General features: G+C 35.3%; 5 protein-coding genes across 6 annotated transcripts; 3 read left to right on the top strand and 2 right to left on the bottom strand.

Moving 5' to 3' along the window:
- Positions 1-5,612: 5,612 nt before the first annotated feature.
- On the bottom strand, positions 5,613-6,558 carry LOC105736841 (uncharacterized). Its single transcript, XM_012493318.3, has one exon. It carries the CDS (start codon positions 6,552-6,554, stop codon positions 5,799-5,801), a length of 756 nt encoding a protein of 251 aa, XP_012348772.1. The 5' UTR covers positions 6,555-6,558; the 3' UTR covers positions 5,613-5,798.
- Positions 6,559-8,797: 2,239 nt separating this feature from the next.
- On the top strand, positions 8,798-9,628 carry LOC105736842 (uncharacterized). The gene has a single exon (XM_012493319.3). It carries the CDS (start codon positions 8,798-8,800, stop codon positions 9,536-9,538), a length of 741 nt encoding a protein of 246 aa, XP_012348773.1. The 3' UTR covers positions 9,539-9,628.
- A 306-nt stretch (positions 9,629-9,934) lies between these two features.
- Positions 9,935-11,894, bottom strand: LOC105736844 (uncharacterized). Its single transcript, XM_012493321.3, has 2 exons — positions 11,096-11,894; positions 9,935-10,873 (listed from the first exon to the last, which is right to left on the bottom strand). Exons 1-2 carry the CDS (start codon positions 11,811-11,813, stop codon positions 10,392-10,394), a joined length of 1,200 nt encoding a protein of 399 aa, XP_012348775.2. The 5' UTR covers positions 11,814-11,894; the 3' UTR covers positions 9,935-10,391.
- Positions 11,895-13,171: 1,277 nt separating this feature from the next.
- On the top strand, positions 13,172-14,372 carry LOC105736839 (uncharacterized). The gene has a single exon (XM_086914769.1). The coding sequence runs from the start codon at positions 13,309-13,311 to the stop codon at positions 14,179-14,181; it is 873 nt and encodes a 290-aa protein (XP_086770895.1). The 5' UTR covers positions 13,172-13,308; the 3' UTR covers positions 14,182-14,372.
- A 2,093-nt stretch (positions 14,373-16,465) lies between these two features.
- LOC147656509 (uncharacterized) lies at positions 16,466-18,795 on the top strand. Of its 2 annotated transcripts, none has more exons than XM_086914767.1 (4): positions 16,466-16,983; positions 17,047-17,198; positions 17,630-18,132; positions 18,438-18,795. In XM_086914767.1, exons 2-4 carry the CDS (start codon positions 17,064-17,066, stop codon positions 18,649-18,651), a joined length of 852 nt encoding a protein of 283 aa, XP_086770893.1. In that variant the 5' UTR covers positions 16,466-16,983; positions 17,047-17,063; the 3' UTR covers positions 18,652-18,795. The 2 variants fall into 2 exon arrangements, with proteins under 2 accessions (XP_086770893.1, XP_086770894.1); XM_086914768.1 differs by having other exon boundaries at positions 16,485-16,951.
- Positions 18,796-26,063: the final 7,268 nt, after the last annotated feature.

Genomic DNA, 26,063 nt, shown 5'->3' with positions numbered 1-26,063 from the left:
AAATAAAAAACTAACTGAAATCAAACAGGACTCTATATGGGGATAATTCTCCTTCCAGTTTCAGAGAAAATGTTTCCGCTTTAACTAACGTTTTACAAATTGAGCGAGAAAGTTATTTCAATGTTCTTAATTTGATACAAATGAATCGCCAACAACAGCATATAATACAGAAAATACAGTAGGATTAATATAACAGCGATACTTTATTCAATCTCCATTCATGATTTCGTCAGTTATGATGGAATGGTCAATTTACTTGCCAAAAGTTGTTTTTCCAACTATCTAAAATTAATTATATTAATTTCAAAATTAATTATGTAACGGTGATGACTGCTACTAGATATATGAAATTTGTCAAAGCTTTTAGAAACAATTTATACTCATTACTCGTATAACTGAAAACTAATAATATGCAAATTTATTAATTAGTAATAATACTTAGTAACGATCAAACGTGAATAAATGAATTTGATGAAACACGATTCCTTAATTAACTTCCGCAAGAATTTCCAGAGCGTACAATTTCTAATAATTAATTCCATAATTTTTCTAATCTAATCTAAATTTCAAACGTCGAATTTTATTCGAATAAGAATAAGATTCTTTTAAATGTTCTCCTCAACGCGTAAAAATTCGCACTTATTCGCGTGAAACATATATATATATTCGTGGCAAATATATCTTCTTCCTTGAAGAATTCTCGAAATCCAATCAATTTAGATTCGTGGCTGCGGTCGAGGAGCATCCCGGAAAACGGACGGAGGAAATACGAACGACGTCGAGCGACTGTAATTAAATGTAGTAATTTCGCAACGGAAACGTCTTCGTTGGAATCGAAGAAAAAGATAAATTACCGATGTGCCGTTGATCGATCCCGTGGAACCGGAGCGTAATCCTTTAAGTGAAAAAGAAAGCTTCTAATCGAATGCGATCGAATTTACTCGAGGAAGAGTCTGTTGTACTTTCCTTGTTTCCGGTCGGCCGAAAGCAAAAACTCGACTCGGCCATCGAAAGAAATCCACAGTGTGAGTTGACAGTGACGTGGGACGAAACGATACAATAGATCCTGTCCTTTGAGATATTTCTTCTCGCGCCAACGTAAAAATGAATTTTCTCACAATTAAGCCTTTTTCGAGTACTCCCATATTCCTTAAAATCCATCCACCTGCAATTGAAATATATAAATCAGAATCAGCATCGTCATCTCGTTAAATCATTACGCTTTTACATTTTACATCTGAACGTTGCTAATTGACGCGACGAGTGGAACAAGCGTGGACGAGAAGCGAGAAAGAAGAGATCAGGGGATGAAAAGAAGAGAGAAAAAGGAAAAGGACGATTTCAATGTCCCTATCGAGAATATTTAACCGGAGAGGAAAACCGATAAATTGCAGGAATCCCGGTTGCACCGAATTCGAGAAACGTGGCGGTTGACGATGAAAAATCCTGTCCCGCAGAAATTGCTCCGTACGAGTGGCTCGTTGGCGAGACGCGGATAATTTTTCCTTTTTGTTCGTATCATGCCGACAACAGCCTCTCCGCGAGGACGAATGAATCGGCGACGGTGCTCGAGAGTGCTCATTAATTTGGCCGAACGACAGGATTATCATGCGATCGATCGAAAAAAAAAAAGGAAAAAGAAAAAAGGTACCAGGGCGAAATAGATTCGCTTCTCGCCTCTTTAACAGGCCTCTTCCCCCGCGCGTGCATTCCAAGAGAGAGAGAGAGAGAGAGAGAGAGAGAGCGTACACGGCATGGCACAGTAGCTCGAGATCCACGACCGTTTCCTCTTTTTCTTTTATGAGTCGCGCGACCACTCCAATTAGATTAATTAAGCCAGCCACGCGTATATGCATCACGGGATGAAACAATGCTCGGCGGTGTTGGTGGCGTGGCGTGGGGAGAGGGGAGACGTAGGGCTCACACTGGCGGAATTGTCACACGCCAGAGAATTTCAAGTAGATCCGCTCGCTTGTATGCAATCTCCGGCCGAGAATGGGCAAGCGTGATCGTGTGGCTTGCTGCAACATCCAGGCCGCCCTAAAAGAAGCGTATAAAGCTTCGTTAATCCGTGTCCGGTGCACCGGAATCCAGTCTAGATAGACCCACAAATGGCCATGGCAATTTCATTTGCAGAGGGTGGAATCGTTAATCAAACCCCGCTGCTAGATGCCTGGCCGACTGTTCTCGTGTGCGCATCGTCCGCGTTTTTTTTCTCAATGTGTGTGTGTAGGTTTGTGTAGGTTTGTGTATACACGTGTACACGTAGGTGTAGGCGCGCGTGGCGTGATAAAATGAAAATGCCGCGAAGAAAATGATGGGGGAGGGGAGAGTATGTGTACGTATATGTGTTGTTGCGTGTATAAAGTTGCACGTGTTCAAAGTTGCTTTGGGCATTTATATCTTTATATTTTTATACATTCTCGTCACGCGGAACGTGAAGATTTATTAGGACGCGTTGAAATTTTAAGCATACTTGTGGAATATATACGGATAAGATGCCGACGCGTTGAATAATTTAATGTCCTGTTCAAGTTTTAATTGAATTTATATTCGTTGCGCTATATATGATTCTATTATAATCTCTGCTAGATAAATTCAAAAATTCAGTGTAAACTGCTTTGATCGGTCAAACGTTCACTTTCATTTGATCGTCTTAAAGCTTTTAACATATTTTCACAATGAATGTTTTCGTAAATATTACAAATTAAAAAAGTTGGTACACATAAAATATTTATTAATAAATAATTTAAGTTTGCATTATTTGTAGCTTCTATAACGTACAAATGAAATGTTGATTTTTATGAAAAATAACAATAAAGGAAAGAAGAAATCTGATATTCTATATTCCCATTCGTTTCCATAGCCACGAAAGTCTTTTTCGCCATGACGATAATCCTTGTAATAATAATCCTCGTGATCCTCGGCGTCACTGCGATCCTTACGATCTCTATGATGATACTCTTTTCCGTAATAACGTCTCTTACCATGATCCTGCTTTTATTCATTACAATCGTGACGACCTTCGTTGTAATATCGACCGCCATTGCGTTCGTCGAAGTCAGAATCATAATCCTCGTCATAGAAATCCTTGTACTTTTTATACTGATGACTACTGTACCCTTTCCTATAATGGCCATTCTCCTCGAAATTTTCACTCTTCTCGCCTCCCTCTCCTTCGTAATAATTGTCATCACGATGATCATTCTTTTCTCCATCATCTTCGTTGTCGTAATATCCGTGACGCTTGTCCAAGTCATGGTGGCCTTTGTCAATTTTCCCATACCAGTGTTCAGTAATTATTATCGATGTAATTATCAACATTGTCTTCGTGAATGGCGTAACTTCTATCATCTTCCTCGAACGAAAGGTATCGACCGGTTCGAGGATCTCGTAATTAATACTAGCCGTGAAACTCGTGGGCGCCAAAATAGCCAGTAGTATCAATATCGGTGGAGTTTCACGTACGGCAAACATATCGGTTTTCTTTAATCTCCGGCTTCCTATTTTTCGAAAAGGGCACAAATGTGTATTTTGTAAAGTTGGATAGTTGATGGGAAAAGCACATATTGATTCGCGATTAGCAGCCTCGTATTTTTCTTACCTGAAGTGATCCATTGTTTGAAACGAAGGGAAGGACTCGTTTCTATTTTATGGATTGAACAAATTAAGTTTGAAAATTATATCTCATGCGGCTCGAAGAGAAGAAATAGAGAGACTATATAATATAATAAGAATTTTTTACGATTCGACGTGAAGTTTTGATAAATTTTACTTTGTATTAAATTACTTTTTGCACTTCAGTCGGTCTTGCTGTAATTCTTGAAGATGAATTAACGTGAAAAATTAAAGTTAAGATGTATAATATAATTGTACGTATGATAAAAGTATGAAAAAAAGAGTTTTTAACATAAATGATTTATAAGAAACGACGAGATGCATCATTATTATTTAAAAAATTATACTATTTAAAAAAAAATTGTGAGTATGTCAGCTTTATGTGATCTCTGCATATTTATTTATTGAAAATCTCAAACCGCATAATGTATCTTTTTATTATTCTTTCAAACAATTTTCGTAAGAAAATTTTTTCAATAGTTTCACTTCTTCAAAGAATATTCCAATATTGCGAGTTAAAGTGAACACTTTACAGTAAATTTCGCGGTTATCATTCTATTTACCTGTTAGCTCGAAATTTTATCGTACAACGTATTCGCGTGTGAATAAATTTTTCTGAAACAGTCAGTCGCAAAGAATTCGTTCGCTCGAATATTAGTTGGGAATTGTTACTCGTCCGTTGTGCGACAAGTGGACGAAACCGGTGATATTACGGCAAACTAGCTAACTCTTGTAATCGATATGATACACGAAAATCTAACTTTTATATTTCACTTGTGGTATCTTTCTATGCACCACCGGCCGCCATCGTTAAGAAAAATGTGCAAAACGTTACCAACGGATACAAGAATGTCTGTGAAAGAGGAGAACATGGCCTGATCTGATCTGGTCCACATTGTGATGCTACGGAGAATTCATTTGCTACTTGTTGCGGAAGTTATTGTGTGAATTCGAATGTTTTATTGTTACAAAATTATATAATTCCGTTAGCGAAATTCCAATATATCTTGCCACGATTCAGTCACGAATTGTTTTTTGCGTTATTGTTTAATATTTAGACTAGATAGATGTAAGATGAGTCTGGTAGATCTAGTGGGTAATAGAATTGTTTTGATATAACAAAATAAAGTGTTAGATATATAATATTTAATATATAATATTTCTGGATGATCGTCACATTGTCCTTCTACATTTATAAAAGATTTTCAAAGATTTCAAAGAATGTATTTTTACATTCCTTGTTATTCATTCTTTTTATTTTGTCATTATACTTAATAACAAATATTGAAATTTTTACATTAAAATAAGATCGGTTTCTGTTAAACTATATGTCGTTAATTTTATGCTATTTTATACTGTGTACTGATTTATATATACTGCGTAACAAAAAGTAGTGACAGATTTAAATAATATTCAAATTTTGTTTTTGTTTCGAAAAAAATCATTTAATATTTATAATGCAACATTAATACTTAGATTAGAGATTATGTTAGATTAAAGAGATAATCGTACTTTTTAATTCATTCATTATTTTCTTGAAAAATGAAATTATGTCGGATTCGCAATACTTACATTATTCAAAAAATTGAAATTCAATACTTTAGTTATTAAAAAAGTACATAAACGCAGTAAAAATCAGTTAATATATTTCTATATCAATTTTCATTGAATATTGACAGTTATTTATGGAAGGATCTATATCAATCCAGTCTATTAATTCTGGAATCCAAATTGCTTTACATTGTTTCCGTTACTATGTCATAATAGCTGTAACTGAAGTGTGATTGCATTACGAGGAATGTGTAGTCATTGAAACTATTCACGTGCAAACCTATTGATTCCCCTATCTTGAAACTTACGTTCTGCAGTATATAGAGAGGAATCGAAAGATGGTGTGAATTTCATCTTTCAAAGGAAATCATTTATGAGAATAAAAGAACACGATTTTGTTTGACAAAATTAAAAAGAATGCAGGATTTCAAAGGCATAAAATCTTCTATAAAATATAAAAGGATATATTTCAACGAATAAAAATAAAATTTAATTATTGGAGGACAATTTTACTATTAAAATAAAACATGACGAATTTTAAATTTCAACGTTTAAAATTAATCAACGATAGAATAAAAAACAATTTAAGCAACAAAATAAATAAATTGTATTATTTTTTGCTGCTCTATTTAATGGTGATGTCCACCACCTCCACTCGAATATCCATGCTTCTTCCCTCCATGATGCTCTTCCTTTTTGCCATAATCCTCGTGATGCGAATGATGTTCATCGTGCCCATGCTTTCCATGGTAACCCTTATGATCCTCGTCATAATGTCCCTTATCGAAATGACCTTTCTTTCCATGATGATCCTCATGATGGCCGGAATGGTGATGGCCGCCCTTCTTGTGATGACCTTCCTTACTCTCATGGTGTCCATGGTGATTTCCATGTTTCTCGTGATGACCACCCTTATGGTAATCATCATAGAACTTGTGCTCTTTATGATATTCATCCTTGTGAGCTTTATGATGATAACCATGAGTCTTTTCACCCTTCTTGTGACCCTTTTTATGCCCAAACTTTGAACCCTTATGTCCCTCTTCATGTTCATGGTGGTGTCCATGTTCTTCATGCTCGTCAAAATGTCCCTTCTTGTGACCACCATGTTCTTCATGATGACCTTCGTCATGATCCTTACCGTAATGACCATGATCACCCTTGTCGTGATGATGATAATGCTTGTACCCCTTTTCACCCTTTTCCCCATGCTCCTCATCGTGGTGTCCATGATCTTCGTGACCACCACCCTCCTCGTGATGATGACCATGATGGGTAGCTGCCATATCGAGATCCCTTCTGTTTCTCAACTCCCTAGCTGTGGACTGAGAGACGATTGTGCAAATCACGGCTAGGCCGAGGCACAGCCACAAACTCTTGGCCATATTGGATCCTTTGTATACCAACGAGTGCTATCGTCGACTGATCAAATCGCTTTAAAGCAATGCTTATATACCTACCGTTATAGTGGCGTTTCATACGTAATCGCTTTCGTTCGTACGCTTGTTGATAGTAAACAGTAGTATCGAGTGTTGCTCAAAATTTTATTCCTTCACTCTTCACTTCTTCGATATCAATTTCATTTATATTTATTGTTCGTTACTCCATTTTCAATTTTTCATTCGTTTTTACTCGATACTTTTTAATTTGTACGTTTTCTTTTTATCTATTTACTTATTCTCTATTAATATCTCAATGTAAAAATAATATTCAACATCAATGCTCTTTTCTTGTTTTATTCTATATCGATACTTATCGATAATAATAATCTGTCTTTTATAAGACTTTTATAACATATCTGTCTTTTATAACATTTTTTTAGAAAAAGATACTTTAATACGATTTAATAACATTTAAAGAAAAAATTTATTCTTTTTTATTCAAAAACTTTATCTCAATAATAACGCATATAATCATTTTTCGAATTTTAATAAATGTAAATGAAGATATTTCTTTCAAAAGAAGAGTTTACGATCAATTATATTTTAATCATTATATAATATGAATATTATAGAATATAGAAGGCTGAAACCTTTGAATCATATCGAGAATATAAAAAATGAAAAATATATTAGATGATTCGTTATTGCTTTCGAATAATAATAAAAGATAAGGAATATTTTTTAAGATATTGAACGATGAATAAAGATAGGGCTATATTTTTTAAATAAATAAGAATAATCGGAGATTTTCGGCCTACAAAGCAATTAGCTGTGAAATAAATTAATGTTATTTGCTCGTAACGTGGAAAGTACAGAATCAAATCAAGCATCGCTAACGCGGCAATCCCGATAAAAAGCCAATCAATTTGTAGACGGCTGAATAACAGTAGAACGTTTATTACAAAACAGCCGGTAATATGAAAATATTATTTTCACCGTTCACCGAACTTCTTTCTGCAACAATAGTTTCTCGCTTTCGTTCCCGATTCAATATTAGGCAGAAATTATTTCAATTAACGAACAAAAAGATATGTGAATCAAATTTAAATCGAAATTTTCCAAACGACGGGATAAATTCCTTTCTTCGACGAATTTTATTTAAATCATAAATTTTATTACCATCAAGCATAAATAAAGAGATCAATAGGATGTCCCAATAGAAATTAAAGAAAGGATTGATAAGTTTATAAATGAATTGGATTGTATCAATACTGTATAAATTCAAACCGTATCCTAATCTCTTAAATATTCTAGAATCTATTACACACTGAATATACATATATAAAACCTATGAAATTAATTTCATAAAATGAAATTTATTCGAATTGAAATTTGTTTCAATGGTATTGCTCATCGATTCGACTATTACCTGAACTTCCTTTATCCCTCATTACATTTCTCTTGTTATTAACCATTTTACGTTCTACGAATTGAAAATGAAGATAACGAGGGAATGAATTTAAAGTGTTCGGTCAGATATTGCGATTACATTGATCGTAAGACAAAGAGATCAACCGTGTCGAGGAATTTCTTAAAAGGAGCCATAATCGTTCTATCTATTTTGCGGTCGATGAACAACAAAAGTATGTTCCTGTTAATACAATTTTATTTATTTTCTTCTGCCTCACTGTTAGATTTAGACGATCACGTCTGTCGATGAATATTCAAAATCAATGGATCGACTTCCATTAACATGACCAAAAGTGTTCACATCTGTCGAAAGGTGTTGAGAGAAAAATTATTAAATATAACGAAACAATTTTCGTGGCAACAAAGATTAGTCTAAAATCCAGATTTGCCTAGAAAATCGATCATTACGAAAAAACACATTGTCTACACAACAACGTAGAAAAAGCTTTAAATGGAAGCAAGAAATGTAATGTTTACATGGAGATATTTCACCCGTTAAGTTTAAGCAACCGATCTCGAGCAGGCGTTGCATAACCGCGTTGGACCGATCGAAATCGACGAATCGCCAAGCCTTGAGCGGGTTAAGGAGACGTTACTTTCGCAACTTTCGCAAAGAGGCAGGAACCACTGCTTCCTTAATATCGATTATTCTCCCGTTCGATATATAATCCGGGAGTGATAGCCGGATTAATCATACCGAACGCAGCGTCCGAGTCGAACGTTTCGATATTATACCATCGATCGAATCCCTACCGATCACCCACCCCCCCACCATCATGAAGTCTCGACTCGCGATTTCTCTACTGTTGGCGTTTGTCCTCTGCCAGTTCGTCTCGATCGTTGCTCGAGAGATCGATAAGAGATCGTACGATGACCTAGCCGTGGCAGCGACTCATCATCACCACGAGGAGGGCGGTGGTGAGGAGCACCACTCCGATCACCATAGCAAGCACGGTGACCACGGTGACAAGGGTTACAAATCGTCTCATCATCACGAGAAAGGGGAGAAGGGACACCACGACAAGGATCATCACAGCGGTCATTACGACGAGGACGAGGGTCACAAGAAGAGCCATCATCACGACGATGGTTATTACGCGGAGCATCATAAGGGGGAGAAGGGGGAGAAGGGTCACAAATTCCACGAGGAGGGGCATTATGGGAAGGGGCACAAAACGAAAGGACATCACGAGATTCATAAACTGGACGAGTTCAAGAAAGACAAGGAATTCTTCGACGAACACCACGATTCAGGACACCACGAGGATCACGGTGGCCATCATCACGAGCACGGGCACAAGAAGGGTGGACATTTCAAGAAGGGACATCACGATCATGAGGAGCACGAGGATCATTATGGGAAGAAGGGACACTTCGAGAAGGGGCACCATCATCACGATGATAAAGGACATAAGAGCGAAGGTGGACACGAGGAACATCATTCTCATCATTCTCATCATGGGAAGAAAGGGGGACACGATGATCACAAATCATGGGGATTTAAGAAAGGGCATTAAGAATGATTTTTATCGATTGTTATGTTTGTTGAACGCTGTGTTACGTTGATCTTTGTATCTGATCGAAAATAAATGTATTTTTGGAAACGATTTTTTCATGTTTCCTTCCTGTTATTCAGTTATTTTGTAGTCAAATATTTTTTGCAATAAATCAAATCAAATATTATATAAGCTAAAATATAAACTAAATATTATGATACCTGAATCTTTCAGATAGATTTGTTGAAAGATAAAATAGTTTAATATAAAATATTTACAATACACTTCAAATAGTTAATGTATTGATAAAATATTTAGGTTTCTACGATAAACAAATTCTCTGCCAGAAATGTATCAATTAATAAATATCTCTGTAAAATACTTTTTTGAAATGTTTAAAAAAAAAATAGTAAAATATATGACAAATGTTGAAATTGATTATTTCTCAATTTTCTTCTCTACGACGCATTACAAAATATATCAGTATTGATTTGCAATGGTTTATCTTTTTGCGTTAAATACATTGCAGTATACTAGTCCTAAAAAAAATTAGGTCAATAACACTTTCTGGAAAAGTTATTTCATTCTATTAGGTAACAAAGTTTTCACTTTGCAACAATTTAAATTTCATATTTCCAATCGCTTTTTATTTATCCCTACTAAATAACACCCAGTTTTTATCTCAGTTATGAAGGAATAATTAATATTCCTTATCAATAATTAAATTAATATGAAAACTTCAATTATATACATATTATTAATTATAAAGTATACTAATATATAATTAATATAAGATTAATGAGATTATATTATAAGATTATTATAAAAATATAATAATAGAATTTTCATAAAATTTCAGATGCTACGACGACGATTAACGATTTTTTCTATTAAATTCGTGCGCTCTGTCTGATTTCGAATCTTCTGCGACACTATAATCCTCGTGTTTCTCGTAATGGGATTTTTCGCTTTCTTCTGCCTGGTGACCTTGATCCTCGATTACATGGTGTCCGTTATCGTAATATCCTTTCTTTCCGCGATTCTGATAATCATTCCCAAAAGAATGATGTCCTCCTTTCTTAAAATCACCCTCGTCGATCTTGTAACCTTTGTCGAATTCCTGGTATTCGCCGAAATCACCCTTCTTGTGGTCATCGTCGTAGAAGTCCGTCTCCTTCTTGTATTCGTCCTTGTGATAGACATTGTGGAAACCATTAGTTTTGTGCCCCTTCTTATGGTAAGACGAGTGACCGTAATTCTTGCCCTTTTTGCCTCTCTCTGCCTCCTCGTGAGAACCGTGATTTTCAGCTTCGTCGACGTGTCCCTTCCTGTCCTCACTTCTGTTCTTATAGTATCCTGGCAGACATTTAAGGGCAATTTCTCGAGTGTAGATCGATTAAAAGGATAAACGATATAATTTTACTTCTACACTTCTTTACTTTCAGAAAGAAAATTTTATTTCTTAACACGTTACGAAATAATCTGAACACCAGATTAACCAGATTATCATTCTTAGAAATAATCAAAGTAAGAACGAAAATAATTTTCCAATAATCGTCACGTTTAAAAAAAACTCACCTTCTCGACGTTCATCATCATTGCTACCACGTTCCCCTTTGCTAAACTCCTTCCAAGTCCCGTATTCCTTCTCCCCTTTCCCTCCATCCTCCGAATACCTCTCCCCCTTTCCAGTTTCGAACGAGCCACTCTCATCATCCGAGGAGATTTCACCAACCTCCTCCTCGTCCTCGTAACCCCCATACCCAAACAGTTTCACTGATCCACCAGATCCATCCTGAATCTCCCCTTCCTCGTCTTCCTCTTCATCCTTCTCCTCGTCACCATCCCCCCCTCCATCCTCCTCTCCCTCGTCATCCCTCTCGTTCACGGCTATTTTTCCATCAACGTGATACAATCCATCGCGCGCCACTTCACCTTCCAACGATTGCTCGTTATCGTAATTACTCGTTCCTTGATAGCTCGGGACACTGTTCGCGACCGCGTAGGGATGCAGAAGCGGATTCGTTTCGGGAGCATCGAGGTGCGCAACAGGTGTAGCCTCGACAACGTATTGCACGGCGGCCGGCGCATGATAGAACCGTCCACTTCCGTGATTGGTGTACTGCATGTAGTAAACCGGAACTCCTTGTCGCTGATCGTACACGTAACCGGTCGCGGACCTATCTAGATCTTCGGCGATCATCTTGTTCACAAACGTCATACGTTGCTCCGGGGCTGCGCCGCATTGGCGAGCCAGAAGAAACACGCACGCGAGAAACGTAGCTTTCGAAGGCATGGTTATATATATATATATATAGAGAGAGAGAGAGAGAGATCACGGGCTCTCGAGAAATCGGTGGTATGCAAACTGGTGTGTTCGTGAATCGACGGTCTCGCCTTATATATATACCATACACGCGAGAAACGTGATTCGTCGGGAATAAGGGATCGTGGAGCGGAACCGAGAGTATTCCACGGCCGATAATTCAAGTACACCGTGTTATTGACGTTTATGCTCGGCCTGTTCGCCGATTATTCTAGGGAATCATGGGTGATTTGTGTAATGCATCACCACGCGGCTGGCCCGAGCAGTGACCAATTGATCACCGATCCTTTCCATGGGTGATTTTGATCGCGATTCTTAAGAATGGATAATGCCTTCAAGAATTTCGAAAAATAATATTTGGTATGGGAGATCGCTTTTGAATCGCATTGATATTCCAATTCTGAAGGATAGGATTTAAAGGATTTAGGATGTTAATGTTAAATAAGTGGCAGTGGTAAAAATGATTTAAATTTATTAATGGTTGGATTGAAAACTTTTGTAAGGAAAGATTCTTAAGCATAAGTATATATACAAAATGTGAAATGTAGTTTATGGAGAGTTTTTATTGGGAGACTGTTTGTACACGGTATTTCGTGTAAATTTATTTGACAGGCGTGAAGAGGAAACTAGTAGCAATTATTTAATGCTTGATTGGTGTTACAAAATCAAACGCGGAATTTTAATATATTTTTAAAAAAGTTAGAACTAATTTTAACGATATACAAAACACGATGAATCTAATTAAAATAGAAAGACTGTTATTATATAATGAAATTCTAGTAATATACTGATATGCAGTATTGATCATTTAATTGAAATATTAACAATAATATTTTATACTATAAATTGAAATAACTCAAATTAATGAATTTAACGATTGATGAACGATTTAAAGATCAAAAGCAAAGTTTAAATAATTAAATACCTTATTATGCAATAACACGAATATCCATTATTGAATACAGGTTTGTAAAATTAATTTTCAGAGATATCCCAAACAAGAAAAACCACAATTCTTACGAAAGACAAAAGTGACTCAAACATCTATCGTTTTTCAAATCCTGCCACACCTGTCCTTTCAAGGATAGCCCAGTTTCTCTAAAGTCGCAAAGGAACATCGAAAAGATTAACCAAGATTTTGGAAGTTTGATCAACGATACGACTACGTAAAGCCACGCGAAGTGAAAATTTCATCACGATATCTTCGAGCCTGTCCTTTCAGATGTATTACTTCGTCAATAATCCTGGGCGAGAGGCAATCGTGTCCAATCACTAGAGTGGGTCGCATGACGTATAAAAGAGCTGGATTGTGCCGCGATTACAGTAGAATTGAACGCGTTTCTGTGAACCAACATACCTGTAACTGCGTCTGAAACAATCTATCCATCCGAAATGTGTACAATTTAAATTTAACTTTAAAATTTTGGAAAAAGATTAAAGCATAAAGGTGTTGTGACGAAGAAAAATGAGAATCTTCAGAAGAGAATGGTACACAGTTCACGCAGTATTCTGCGTGCATTTCACAGTTACGATTGCTCGAGCCGACAATCTACATCCTAATAATTGGGAAACAGGCGAGAAAGGGATCGAGACGAGACAAGCTTTCATAGAAATAGTTGATGATGAGCCATCCGTTGAAATGAGCTTTCAGAAGAAACTGATCCCCATAAAGGAACCTCGCAAGAATCTTCGAATATTTGCACTCCCTTTGGAACCGGATGCTGAAATGTTGCCACTCCATTATACGAGTGTCAAACCTCCTGGAGTCGATCATATGGAACTGAAATACGCCGAATCCCAAGTTTCTCAAGTTGTACCTAAAGTCGAAAAGGCTGATGATAATCGACAAGTGGCCAAGAAATCGAAAAAAGAGGGTAACGAAGAAGGATATCGTGAAGTATCTTCGTTTGAAAAGGGTCAGAAAGGGGACAGTTCGAGGAAGAAGAAGAGGACTGAGTACGTTGAAACTGGTGGAAAGAGAAAGGTTCAGCATAATCGAGGAAGGAATTCGGGGCAAAAAATAAAACGGACTAAAGGTAAGAAAGGAGGTAATTATCGGGTGGGAAACAACGATCACGTGAATCGTAAAGCAATTGGTTACTTAAACGTTTATCACAAAGACGAATACAAGAGAGATCATGATTTTTACGGGAACGATGATCAGGGAGGTCATTCGAAGAAACATGGACGATATAACGAGAAGCACGTCGCCATCGAGGGTAGATACAGGAAGGGTGGTGCTCACGATTCTGATGACGTCAATGAAGCGAAACATCAGAAGCAGGGGAACTCCCAGGCGAGTGGTGAAACCAGAGATCATGAGATCTATCATGGATAGATTCTTTAAAAACTTCCAAGGACTCAGGGAGCAGAGAAATAAAAATGGCAGTAAAAATTTTGGCTTCGATCAGATGAAAATGTGTTAATTCTTATGTAAGTAATTCGGCAATATGTCTGCAAAGATAATGTATATTGTGTATTTATTGTAATAAATTAGAATTATTTTTTAATCGATTCTTGTTCAATGAACACGCATTTTTTATTTATTATTTCGTTTAGGCAACATTTGATATCATGTAATTTTTTAAGCAGCTGATTAAAAAAAAATGTGCATTAATTAAAAAGGTTAAGTATTGTAGTAAAGGGTAATATTATTCTAGAAATTTTTATTCCAGAAATTAATATCAGTATAAATGTAATATAAATGTTGATGCATTTAATATATATAAAATATTCCTCTCGTTTTGTGTTTTATATTTCATATTTCGATGATTATTTTAAATTGTTCAGAAATATGTTTCCAGCAATACGCACTTGATGAATATATTTTATTCCATATATTTTGTTAATTTTTCCATTTTCTGTATCACATTTTATCCACGACACTTAAAACCAGACGGATGACATTTATTTTTTACAACAATGTGCAATGTCAAATTAAAAATCAAGTTTTCTCGTAATTTTATTTCCGTTTCTTCTCGTTCGATACAAATTTTCTCATTTTATTTACCAATATCGAGAAACAAATTCTTCAAACTTTTCCATTTCTTCTCATAATTAATCACGTATACATACTTATTCAAAATCATTTATTACAATCCCTGTATCACACACAAAACAGTCAACAACCCCATCTAATATCCATATCACCGTCCAATCAATATCCCATCAACCACACATCCTTCAAAAAACTCTTGAAAGGCAAGGGGGGGGGCAAAGATTCATCGTTAAAAATTCCCAATAACAAAAGCCTGGATACAAATCGGTACGACAATTCCACAGATATCAATTTTCTTTCGTTAAACAACATGTACTTCGTTGTCAAAGGAAAAATCAATTCTCTGGTCTACATCTCGTTTATATTCGCCAACCCTGTGTTTTCGTTCATTTTTCTGCGCCCCCTGCTCGAGTCACGAACCTTTTCATCGTGGTCCAGAATTTTCTCATTTCGAGTGTCATCGATTCGACAAGGAGAAGCGTGGATCCCAAAAATATACTCTCGTATTTTTGCCTGCAGTTCATCAGAAACGGTATTGTTCCGTTACTTTTTTCCTTTTTTTTTTTTTTTTTTTTCCTTTCCCTTGCCGCTTTTATTTATACGATGGGCAACCGATAATTCGACCGTGCACGGGATCGTTTCGCGCGTCAGCAAGCGAAGCCTCCGCTTGATTAATGGATATTAATAATGCTCGGCATTGTTGCGCCGATAAATTGCAATCTTTCAGCGTATCGGGTGAAATGAGAATAAAAGACGGTAATTGATGCAAACACGTCTGCCCGCTTTGTAACGTACGTGTTCCTCTCGTTATACCCTTATTCGAGCACGACGGTGCATAGCCTTCGTGCATTCGCCTTTAGAATAGATAGAAAAATTTATCTTCTTCCAGCATGTGTGCTTTTATTTATAGTACGGTGAACGCTTAATGGATATTTGTTGAAAATATAGTCGAATAAATTTTTATATGTATTCTTATGTATATTTATGATAATACATGTGATATGTATATTTATAATAAGGAAAATGTAATGCTGATGACTATTTGCTATTTTTGTGATTATGTTAAATTGTTACGAGGATATCAATTTATTCTCATTTAACTTAACAATGGATAATAATTCATTGAGTTTTTGTTTTATCAGATTTGTTTACAATAGTTTACATAGATAAGATAAATAAATTATTAAAATTAAATGTTTTATAAGGTAAAGTGATAAATATTATTTAATAATTATGTTTGATGAATTTCAGAATTGAATTTAATCATCTAATAATAAAATCAGAAATACGATAACTCTTTTAAAATTAAACTTAATATCTTGAATTATTTTGAAAAATTGGAAACATTAGTTACTGATATATAAAAAAATTATTAATTATCGTTTTTTTTAAAGTATGTGTCAATACTTACAACTTATATTATGTATATTAACTTTTGTTATTTCTTTAGAACCATCCCCTAAGTTTTCTACTTGAACACTTTATAGATACTCAATATATTGAGTATGAAACGCGGTGCGAGTAATACATAAATCAATTGGTCTACTAGCTGCCATGTCATTTTATGCACGACGATTATAAATGAATAGAACGTTGTTCAAATTATTATTTTACATACTCTTTCATATATTCGAAGTAAAGTTGGTTGTACACGAAAGATTTCATAATGATAATACAATCGATAAATTTCTCCTATAATATAATAATATTTCTGTTTCTATATTCCTGTCCAATTAACAAAATATGTAAATTATCTAAGCTTATTATTAATGATAAATGTCAAGTATTGAAGGAGGATTAACTTGGCCTTAGAAAATAATACATATTTTAAAACAAGTAATCCCGAATGCTTTCGAGCGCCCTCTTTGATGCTACATAATTCACGCTGTCTACTTATTTCGACAATAATCAAACAATTCCATAGTAATCGAATTAATTTGAGACAAATATTTCATCATGGTGTTAATATAGTATTGTGCGGACGTATTAATTATTGTTTGCGAGAATTTTGTCTCATCGATAATAATAGGTTACATTTGATTTTCTCTGAGCTGACATTTAGAACATCGAATACGAATCTATAGAGTCTGTAGAGAACACAAGATCGAAAGTACGCAAGTAGTACTTTTGAATTGATTACAAGTAAGCTAGATATAATTTTAAAAAGGTACATTGAAAGAAAATGTTATTTTTATCGGGAAAAAGTATTGAAACGTAATGAAATGGCTGCGACACTGTTGAAAATATACGGAAGTTTGATTCTCAAATATCCGAATCACATTTCGAAATTCAATACAATTGGAAAAAGAAAAATAAATTTTCATACCACAGCAAAAAATTTCGAAGTGAAATGCGACGTAAGTGCATTTTTTGCTACTATAAATTTAATTTGTAATATGCTTGCATTCATAACCTACAGAAAAATGTAATTACACGTTTGTTGACGTTTGTTGACGTTTAGATTTACATTAAAATTGCAAAATACTACTCCAAAACGTAATTATTTTTCGAAATCGTTATTTGAATGTTTTCAATGTTAAATTGATTGTTAATTATTACTGACAATTTTTATAATTTTACATAAACATCATTTTTATTGAAATATCGATTTTTATGATATTTTATGCACATAAATTTTAACATATAATTCATAAAAATAAAAATATACTTTGAAATTGATTCTACACGCATTTCTAATAAATAATTTATACATAAAATAGAAAAAACAGAATTTTTATTGATACTAGTTGGAAACTTTTATATATACTGTTTGGTAACATTTTTCCAGGATAGACCGTTTTTCAGAACTCGTTTAGCTCTACCGCCCGATTACGAGAACGTAGTAGATTTTATGTGCGAAGCGTACTACAAATACGAACCGTTAATCATTAACATCGGTCTGGCGGGCACAGAAGCGCCACCTATTTGGAGAACTATGATGTTTGATCAAGTGAAAGGGGGATACTCGATTATTGCCGAGGATCGAGACAATTGCATCATTGGCGCTGCCTTAAATTGCGTGGTGGACTCTAGCGATGCAGAAAAAATGTACTGTTTAGCGAAATGTTGCGCAGAAGGTCCGATGCGCGATCTCATCGAATTTTTCGGCTTCGTTTCGGAGGCGCCCAAACTTTGGCAACGATTTTGCGTTATGACGATCTTCGAACAAGCTAGTCTAGCAGTAAGGAAAGATTTTCAATCAATGGGAATCGGGAAAAGACTGATCCAGGAAAGTTGGCACTTGGCACGCGATTGTGGTTTCCGATTATTCAGGATGGATTGTAACAACAGGTGAGTCGAATTTCATTTATGACGCGTTTGAAATTTACGCGTTGTAATAACAGGCGTGAGTTGAATTTTACTCTCGACACGTTTGAAATTTCGTATATTTTTTCAATTGTAAAAAAAAAAAAAAAAATATTTTACTTTATCGTTTTACATAGAATTTAATACTTTTATCTTTACTTCTCTTTTTTGAATAATATAACTTAAGTGTTAATTATTAATTTTAAACAGGAGATAAATCTCGTCTTGTATAATATATTTGGAATGGTTAAATGATAAGTTAATCTGATAAAATTTTCTCGTGTCTACAGTTTTTGTTCAAGAATATGTCAAGGCTATCGGTGGGAAATGATTTGGCATATACCGTTCAGTCAATACACGAGAAATGGTAAAATTGTATTTAAATGCGTGAAAGAACCGCATACAGTGTGCCGAGTGTTTATCGATCGATTACAGTATTGTAAAACTTATTGCCCTCCTTATAAAGAATGTAAATCGCCTATACCTCCTCCAGAGAAGTTTTAAAAAAAAGTGAAATATATATTTATCACATCTTTATAATTTTTCGTTACTAAAATTGTACGTATAAATTAGAGAGTAAAAAAAAAGAAAAGTATCTTTATATACCTATAAAAAAACACTATTTTAAATAATATTCTTAACTTCAAATGTTAAACTTCTTCTTAACAAAAATCATGCTTACGTTTTCAAGATCCTAAAAAATCATTACTTTTTAAGCGTTCAACACAAATTTATTGTTAGATCTTTAATTAAACGAAATTAATCAACAAATAATTCTTCTTCTCGCTCTCAATCATCCATTACTCGATTATCAGCGCATACACAGATCCTAACCTCGTCCATCGTCTTGCTATTCTTTATTCCTTCGATTTACCTCTCCCCCTCAATCGTATCCCATTTCCCCTTCTAACCGTTGCAAAGCTCGCGAAACTACCGATTACTCTTAAACTCACTTCTCTCATTCTCATTTCAGCCGCAACGAATTCGACGACCCTTCGTTCGTTGGCGAAAGTTCGCCAATCGAAGAGGATGGAAGCGGTGCGGTAACATTCAAATGAAATTCTCGATATTTGACTTGTAAGCCTCGTCATGGAGCCAGGGGGAGGGGGGGAGGAGGTTTCGACTTTCACGGACGATGGAATTACAAATGCCTAGAGGGGGAGGCGGAGTGGAGAGGAAGTGTTTTCCAGTCGGATTCCACTCGCTCTTCCTAAGTTCGATCCGCGGGATGGAAACTTGACATCGACTCGAAACGTCGATTGGAACGTCACGACGGCGGAAGTGGAGGAATAATCGTCGTCGAACGAAAACGAGGTTCCGCCGCGGAATGAAACCGATCTGCGCCTCATAAATCCCCCGTTTCGTGTATTTTTAGTCGACAGGTTGGAAAGTGGCTGGCAAATTGCCGGTCGAATTGATATATTGCCAGTTGACTTGATTCATTTGTAAAACAATTTCGGACAGACGGCCGATCGTCCATTATCGACTCTGTTATTACCAGAATTTCGGGGCGTCTACAAACAGTGGCCGCTTCTGTGATTCAACTATGCTAATCGATGGCCCTTTTGCGAGATCGTTGTTCAATGAGAGGTGAAATCGTAAACGAGTTAATAAGATTTATAAAATTTTCCAATCTCTTGTTGTCCCTTTTTACTTTTTCGATTATTATTACTGTCACTCTTGCATTTATTTGGATTGAACGATGGACAGTTTGAATTGAATGGAACTCTGTATTTTGAAATAGATTTTAGTTACTTGTAAAAATATATTTTTTCACACAATTGGTAATTATTGAATTGAAAGGGTCTTTGTTTGGGGAATTCTTTCAATTTGGTGCACAAATTTGCACGAAACAATCGTGGGATTGATTCAAAATTTACAATAAATTGTTTCTTTAAAAAAAAAAAAAAAAATGATTCTATAGATTTTTTCATGACTAGCAATTAAATTGGTTGTCGATCTATCTGTCCTTACATGAAAAATCGATATAGAATACCTGCCCCCTCCATTTCTTCGACTTAAAAAGTGAAAAAAGAGATAATTTCGTGGACAACAACTTTATATTTTATAGATAAAAAGAGATTCATACGCGATGAAAGAAAGAAATTTTACATATATCGTAAAATATATATCTTTCAATGCGAATAACTGTATTTTCCTCAAACAAAAGCAATATATATAACAGATACATTTTGTTTTCGCAGTCGCCTGGATAAACAGAGCACATGTCTATTCATAATAAACAAAATACCATACAAACATACGCTACGTACAGTCTTATCTCGTAAAGTATTAAGTTCCACGCGAGCTTCCGGTCGGATGTTAAGCCAATATGTAACCGGAGGCTCTGTATATGTGGAGCGGTTTAAACGGGAGAATCGCTTTTACCCGTTGCAAAACGAAAATATAGAAAGAATTAAACGAAACGTTTCATAAAGGAATAATAATAAAAAAAAGAAAAAAAATCTTGCTTTGGTGACACGATTGCGAAAACATTTAGCCAGATGCATAGAATTGAAATCCTGTAGGTAAAAATCTCGTCGATGCAGAAGAAATGACAAACGTGCTTTGCCGCCTACTCGATATTATCCCGGGAAAAGGGAAAATTGCTTCGAAGGAATTCAAAGCGGCGACAAATCGTCGTGTCGACGGCGGGGAGGTTTCGACGGTGTGGTTTTTCTAGCCCGGTGTCGAATTCTATCGATTTGATTCAGTCTTGAAGGGTCTGCGCCGCCTCTCCACTCGTCCGGAAAAAATCACGTTTGCCCCGGGATCCGCTTTAATCTTCTTCTGTTTCGAATGACAATCAAGACTGGTGAAATTTTAGTAGGTGTAAATGGAGAAAAATCGTTCTATCGAGGAAATCGAGGCAAGGAGAATGTAAGACAACTGTGTCGAACAACTTTTATTTCTTGGATAACAATCTGCTCGATTAAATGATAGTGATAAAAATTTATATTTATATAGTTATTAGAAGGAAATTTGTTTTAAAAAATCGAAAAATCTAATTTCAATGGGAAATTTAAACTGGGAAAATTTCATTGAGAATTAGATTTGTTTATTTCTTCGCTATTCAAATTCAATTTACGACTTGTATAGTATGTGCAATGTGTACGTCATGAATTACGGATCAATTTATTGGCGTTGCTCTATTACATCGCTCTATTACACAATTTCTGGATATTCTGTTCGTGAATGAGATGAAATATGGGATCAAACTTATCTGCATATAGAGAATGGATAATATTCAATTGGTCAATTTGCAGATTATATCAATTATTATCAGCATTCTGATAATGATACTACCATAAATATAAAGATATTTTGCGAGATTTTTGAATCTGTGGAATTGTTTTGTCAAGAAAGATGTTTGCCATTCAGATTATTAGAGTATCCTAAAGGATGAAAAAAATCCAATCATTTTCCTCGAATAAATTTCCAAGTATTCCTTTTCAAACAATTCCTTTAACGTAAAAGACATTCGCATCTCTCCACAAGTATAAGTCCAAAAAATTCTCATTTATATTTATTTTATCCAATCCTGAAGTATCAACGATTATTCAAATAATCGTACATTAAAATCGTACTATATCCTGTCTCATAACGACTTCGAGAACGAGACGATGTGTATCGATGAAGAGAATGAGAGAGAAAGAGAGAGAGAGAGACTAGGTCGCTCTAAATGCTAACGAATCCAACCGAAGATGTTCCAATCTAATACGAATATGATCCACGAGGGGCGGTGTTCATTCTTAGTCGATACACGCGTGCTTGGCACGTAAGCGCATGCATTAAATGCGTTTCCAGTGTATGTCGAATCAAAATCAAATCGAGTTTGGAACGTGGTCGGATGAGTGGTGGAGTTAAGGAGAGACAGGGTGGATCCTCGAACCGAGACGACGACGACGACGACGTCGGCCCCCTAACTCACCTCGAAGTTTCTCAACTGTAATTCCGACTCGATAGTTGCCACGGTATTACGGAACTGCGCGCACCGCCCTAACTCCATTAATCATTACGGCTTTGAGATCGGCACAAGATCGTTTTTGAGAGGAGGGCACCGTACGAACAGTCGCCACGACTCGAATCCTAATCTATCTTGGATGGTATACTTACTGCCGACGTCGATCTTACTTCTGCGTCGAAATACAGGGACGGTTGTCTTGATCGCAACGTGGATCCCTCCGGTTGACTTGAGATGGCGTAAATCGGTAGGGAGTTCGTATTTAAAGTTTTATCGGGATCGAGTCTTGACAGGGACAATTGACTTTTATTGGCGAGTGTCGAGAGCGACGAAAATGTTGTGACAGAAATTGCATACTATTATACAATCTTTTGAAGATAGTTTATCGGGAATAAAAAGATTTTTGTTATTTACGGAGGAATGAATAATAAATATGTTATATAAAAATGTTCGAATATTGTAAATAATCGTTTTTGTAATTTAGAATTAAAAGGAGCACGAAAATTAATGCGCGATAAAGATTTATTAAGTAAGAAACAATTTAATTTTACTTCTCTTAAATTTTTTAACTACTTATTTGTTTCATGAGGGTATATATAGAGACATAATCTTTAATATTGAAAATTAATTAATATACATTCAGGTGAATTATATTGCAAAGATATCGCAAAATCAAATAAGATATTTTATAGAAAAAAAAAAAAAGGGTACTAAATATTAAGCAGAAAATTTTTATTTCATACTATCTCTCATATAAGCATACGAATAGATGCAAAATGGAATTCTCAATATGGAAAAAGATATCCCCACAAGAGAGATTCCATGTCTCTCCTCGAGCATGGAAGAACAGACGCAGTTTGACATTTGTCGAGGAGCTTCCATGCACTTGAACACACCGAGTGAACGAGCTTAATCTGCATAATTCTAACTACCAGTGTAGCGGGTCGTTCTGTATTTCGAGAAACACGCGCGTCTAGTGTCCATAATTCCACTAATATCGGGAATTGTTCGGCGAATTGAAATAGTTCGCCACCACCCGTTTCTCCTTTAGCCGTGACCATACGTGCAGTCGTCGTCGTATTCTCATCTGGGAGAAATTCTACCTTCCAAATTGTTTCACGTAGAATCATCGTTGTCGACACCTTCGTTTCGTCGAATTAAAAGGTTTTCCAAATGGAATTCGCGTTAATCCGTGTTCCCGTTGCATACGTTATTATTCGCAAAAATTAATTTTCCTTTAACGAACGATTTAATGCCAATATACATGTTTGTAATTGACGTAGACAAATGTACGGTTGAAAATTGATGATTTATGTTTTACGTGAAAATTTATTTATTTATTGGTCTGTAAGAGGATTTGCATCGTGTCGATAAATGATTAAAAATTTTTTATGAAATAAAAAAAGAAATAATAATTTTTTAAAATCAACGTAATTTTCAAATTAAATTCTCGTAATTTTGTAATTATGGTGAATTTATTACAAAAATTATTCGTAACGATACGAATTATTCGTATTTATACATAGATATTGGATACGAATGCAATAACAATTATTATTACTTTGCATTGTAAATAGATAAATTTGTGCACGATAGATTTCTCAATTTGCGGTTATATAGTATTTATATAGTTTCATTAAACTCGGTTGATGCACATCTAATTATTCCAAATCTCTAGCTGCATTTGACTGTAATATGTTCAAAGATAAATGTGTTACAGGATCGCGATATAAATTACAAAACGAACATCTGTTAAATGCTTCCTATTGGATATGCTGGCAAAATTTCGTCTGTAACAAGAAATATTAACTTTACTAACTGTCAGCTTCCAAAGCTATAATACAAATTAAATTGTTACAAATTCTATCATTTAATTTCCGAACCTATCGTTTTCGATATTTAAACGTATATCTTTACTTTAAAAAAAAAAAAATCTCCTTTTCGACAATTAATCAAATTTCAAAAAAGAAGGCTCGATCGTAAATTATAAAAGTTTAATTATATGCCACGAATGGTGCATTTTCAAATTTCCAAAATGCGTTCCATGCTCTCATTCCGTAATTCAATCACGTAACATTTATCAAAGCTAAAGACCACCGGCCACGCGATGAAACATCACATCAACGATGAACGTGCATACCTAGCCCTCGACCAGGTTGACTACCACCACCTATTCCCGCCAATCGAGCGAGCAATATGGCTAACCAGCAATTGGAGAAGTTCGGCCACCGTTTGCTTCAAAAGGCCGTATCGTTGTCGCGTTGAACCAACGCGCTACGAACAGGCCTTGATAATTAGGGTTCTGTTGATGGCAACGTGCACGTCCATTTGGCAGATGAACCTAACTCACCGTGCAAGGATCCATTAACACGTATACTCGAGCCAAGGAACGTAGGTACGGTCTGGCTAATATATAGAACGCGGGCACACGTGCAACCAGAGGGACATTGTGGGTGAATCGTATACAGTAAAACGAAGCTACCGAACCCCGTTGTATTCTACGAACGCTATCAGGCAACAATTAGGCGAGCCCTTTGCCATCGTGCTGGACACGCATACCTGCATCAACGCAAGGTATGCATATGTTGCCCGTTGCAATTGTGATGTGTACATATCTGCTGGGCCCAGTAACTCTCCGCTGTCCCGGCTTATGTTACGACGGTATGCCACGTATGTTTCGGCTTCGAATCACCACCGTAAATCGCCTTATTTATGCGCTTCGTTATTACTTGCCAAGCACGGATTTCTATTTCCGGTCATAATTCTTTTATCATGGTGAATCATTATCGGTGGAACTTAAGCAATTGGTTGGAATTGATCTAAATCGATCGATGCGATTTGGAGAAATGGAATTATAATGGATAGAGTAGCGTGATAATGTGTTGTTGAAAGTATGATGAAAGTGAAAAATTAATTTGGTTCTTCTCTGTGTAATGGTTTCGTAAATTAAAGAAATGGAATCGTATAAGTAGGGTATAATGATAACAATGAAATTTATACAAGGAATAGTAATTAAATAAGGAAACGTGTATCGTTAATGTGGAAATATTATTATAGATTTTAATTTTAGAAAAAATAGAATTACGTCAGTTTACGTGAAAAATTGAGTAATTCAGTTAACCAAGTCAAGTCAAATCAAGTTTCTTCAGTGGATCGTATTTCGTATATCAATAATGGTAACAGTATGAGAAAGAAAAAAATGTCATTGATACGAATATCTGTGTTGAAAAATAGATACAAACAAATAGACTTTGATGAAGAAAGATCGTGTCATGGATCACATCTGATCTCATATTGGATGTTGAAAAGCTAAGCTTACTAGTTTTCATTTTAGCTTCGCATATATGATATCTTTCTTCATTCTGTTGACCCAGAAACATATTTTTCACTTGTTTAGCTACGACACTGTATGGATCTACACTGTGTATATTTTTGAATCGAAATGTCACGGTTTATGACACCCTAATGGTAGTAAATGATAGAAACTAGAATGAAACGACATATATCCACAATCACCTATATGATTTTAGATCAACAAATTATATTCAAAATATTTCTGAATGAAAATAAGATCTGAGTTTTCCTTTGAGAGATAAAATAATGTTTTAAAAGTAGGGTAAATCATATATCGATTCTAAATTTTATGTTTTTAATATGAATATAATGTAATTTAGAAAAAATTCATTTTTTAAATGAAAGATGTTTATAATTCTAAAATTTGTATTAATTAAGAAATGATATCTTATCATATTCTTTTACTTCTCATTTTTTCCAAGAAAAATTTTGTTATTACTGACCTAATAATCGTAGTAATCTCGTTCTCGTTTTATATGAGCATTGAAATCTGAAACTTTATGTGAAATGGAATCTAATATGAATCAAACGATATCGAATTCTACAAGTTAGAATTGAGGAAACCACGAATCTTTTAGTCAAGAACTTTAAAACCTCA

Source organism: Apis florea, unplaced genomic scaffold (assembly GCF_048593485.1).
Source record: "Apis florea isolate Af1SG1 unplaced genomic scaffold, ASM4859348v1 contig_3733_pilon, whole genome shotgun sequence".
NCBI classification, from domain to species: Eukaryota; Metazoa; Arthropoda; class Insecta; order Hymenoptera; family Apidae; genus Apis; species Apis florea.
Note: the sequence above shows the minus strand (reverse complement) of the source record. Positions and strands in the feature narration are given on the sequence as shown.

Coding starts and splice junctions, on each gene's coding strand:
- LOC105736841 (XM_012493318.3), bottom strand. CDS start 6,554: ATGGCCAAGAGTTTGTGGCTGTGCCTCGGCCTAGCCGTGATTTGCACA.
- LOC105736842 (XM_012493319.3), top strand. CDS start 8,798: ATGAAGTCTCGACTCGCGATTTCTCTACTGTTGGCGTTTGTCCTCTGC.
- LOC105736844 (XM_012493321.3), bottom strand. CDS start 11,813: ATGCCTTCGAAAGCTACGTTTCTCGCGTGCGTGTTTCTTCTGGCTCGC. Junction 10,874..11,095: donor TGATGATGAACGTCGAGAAG/GTGAGTTTTTTT, acceptor AATGTCTGCCAG/GATACTATAAGAACAGAAGT.
- LOC105736839 (XM_086914769.1), top strand. CDS start 13,309: ATGAGAATCTTCAGAAGAGAATGGTACACAGTTCACGCAGTATTCTGC.
- LOC147656509 (XM_086914767.1), top strand. CDS start 17,064: ATGGCTGCGACACTGTTGAAAATATACGGAAGTTTGATTCTCAAATAT. Junction 17,199..17,629: donor ATTTCGAAGTGAAATGCGAC/GTAAGTGCATTT, acceptor ACATTTTTCCAG/GATAGACCGTTTTTCAGAAC. Junction 18,133..18,437: donor AGGATGGATTGTAACAACAG/GTGAGTCGAATT, acceptor TCGTGTCTACAG/TTTTTGTTCAAGAATATGTC.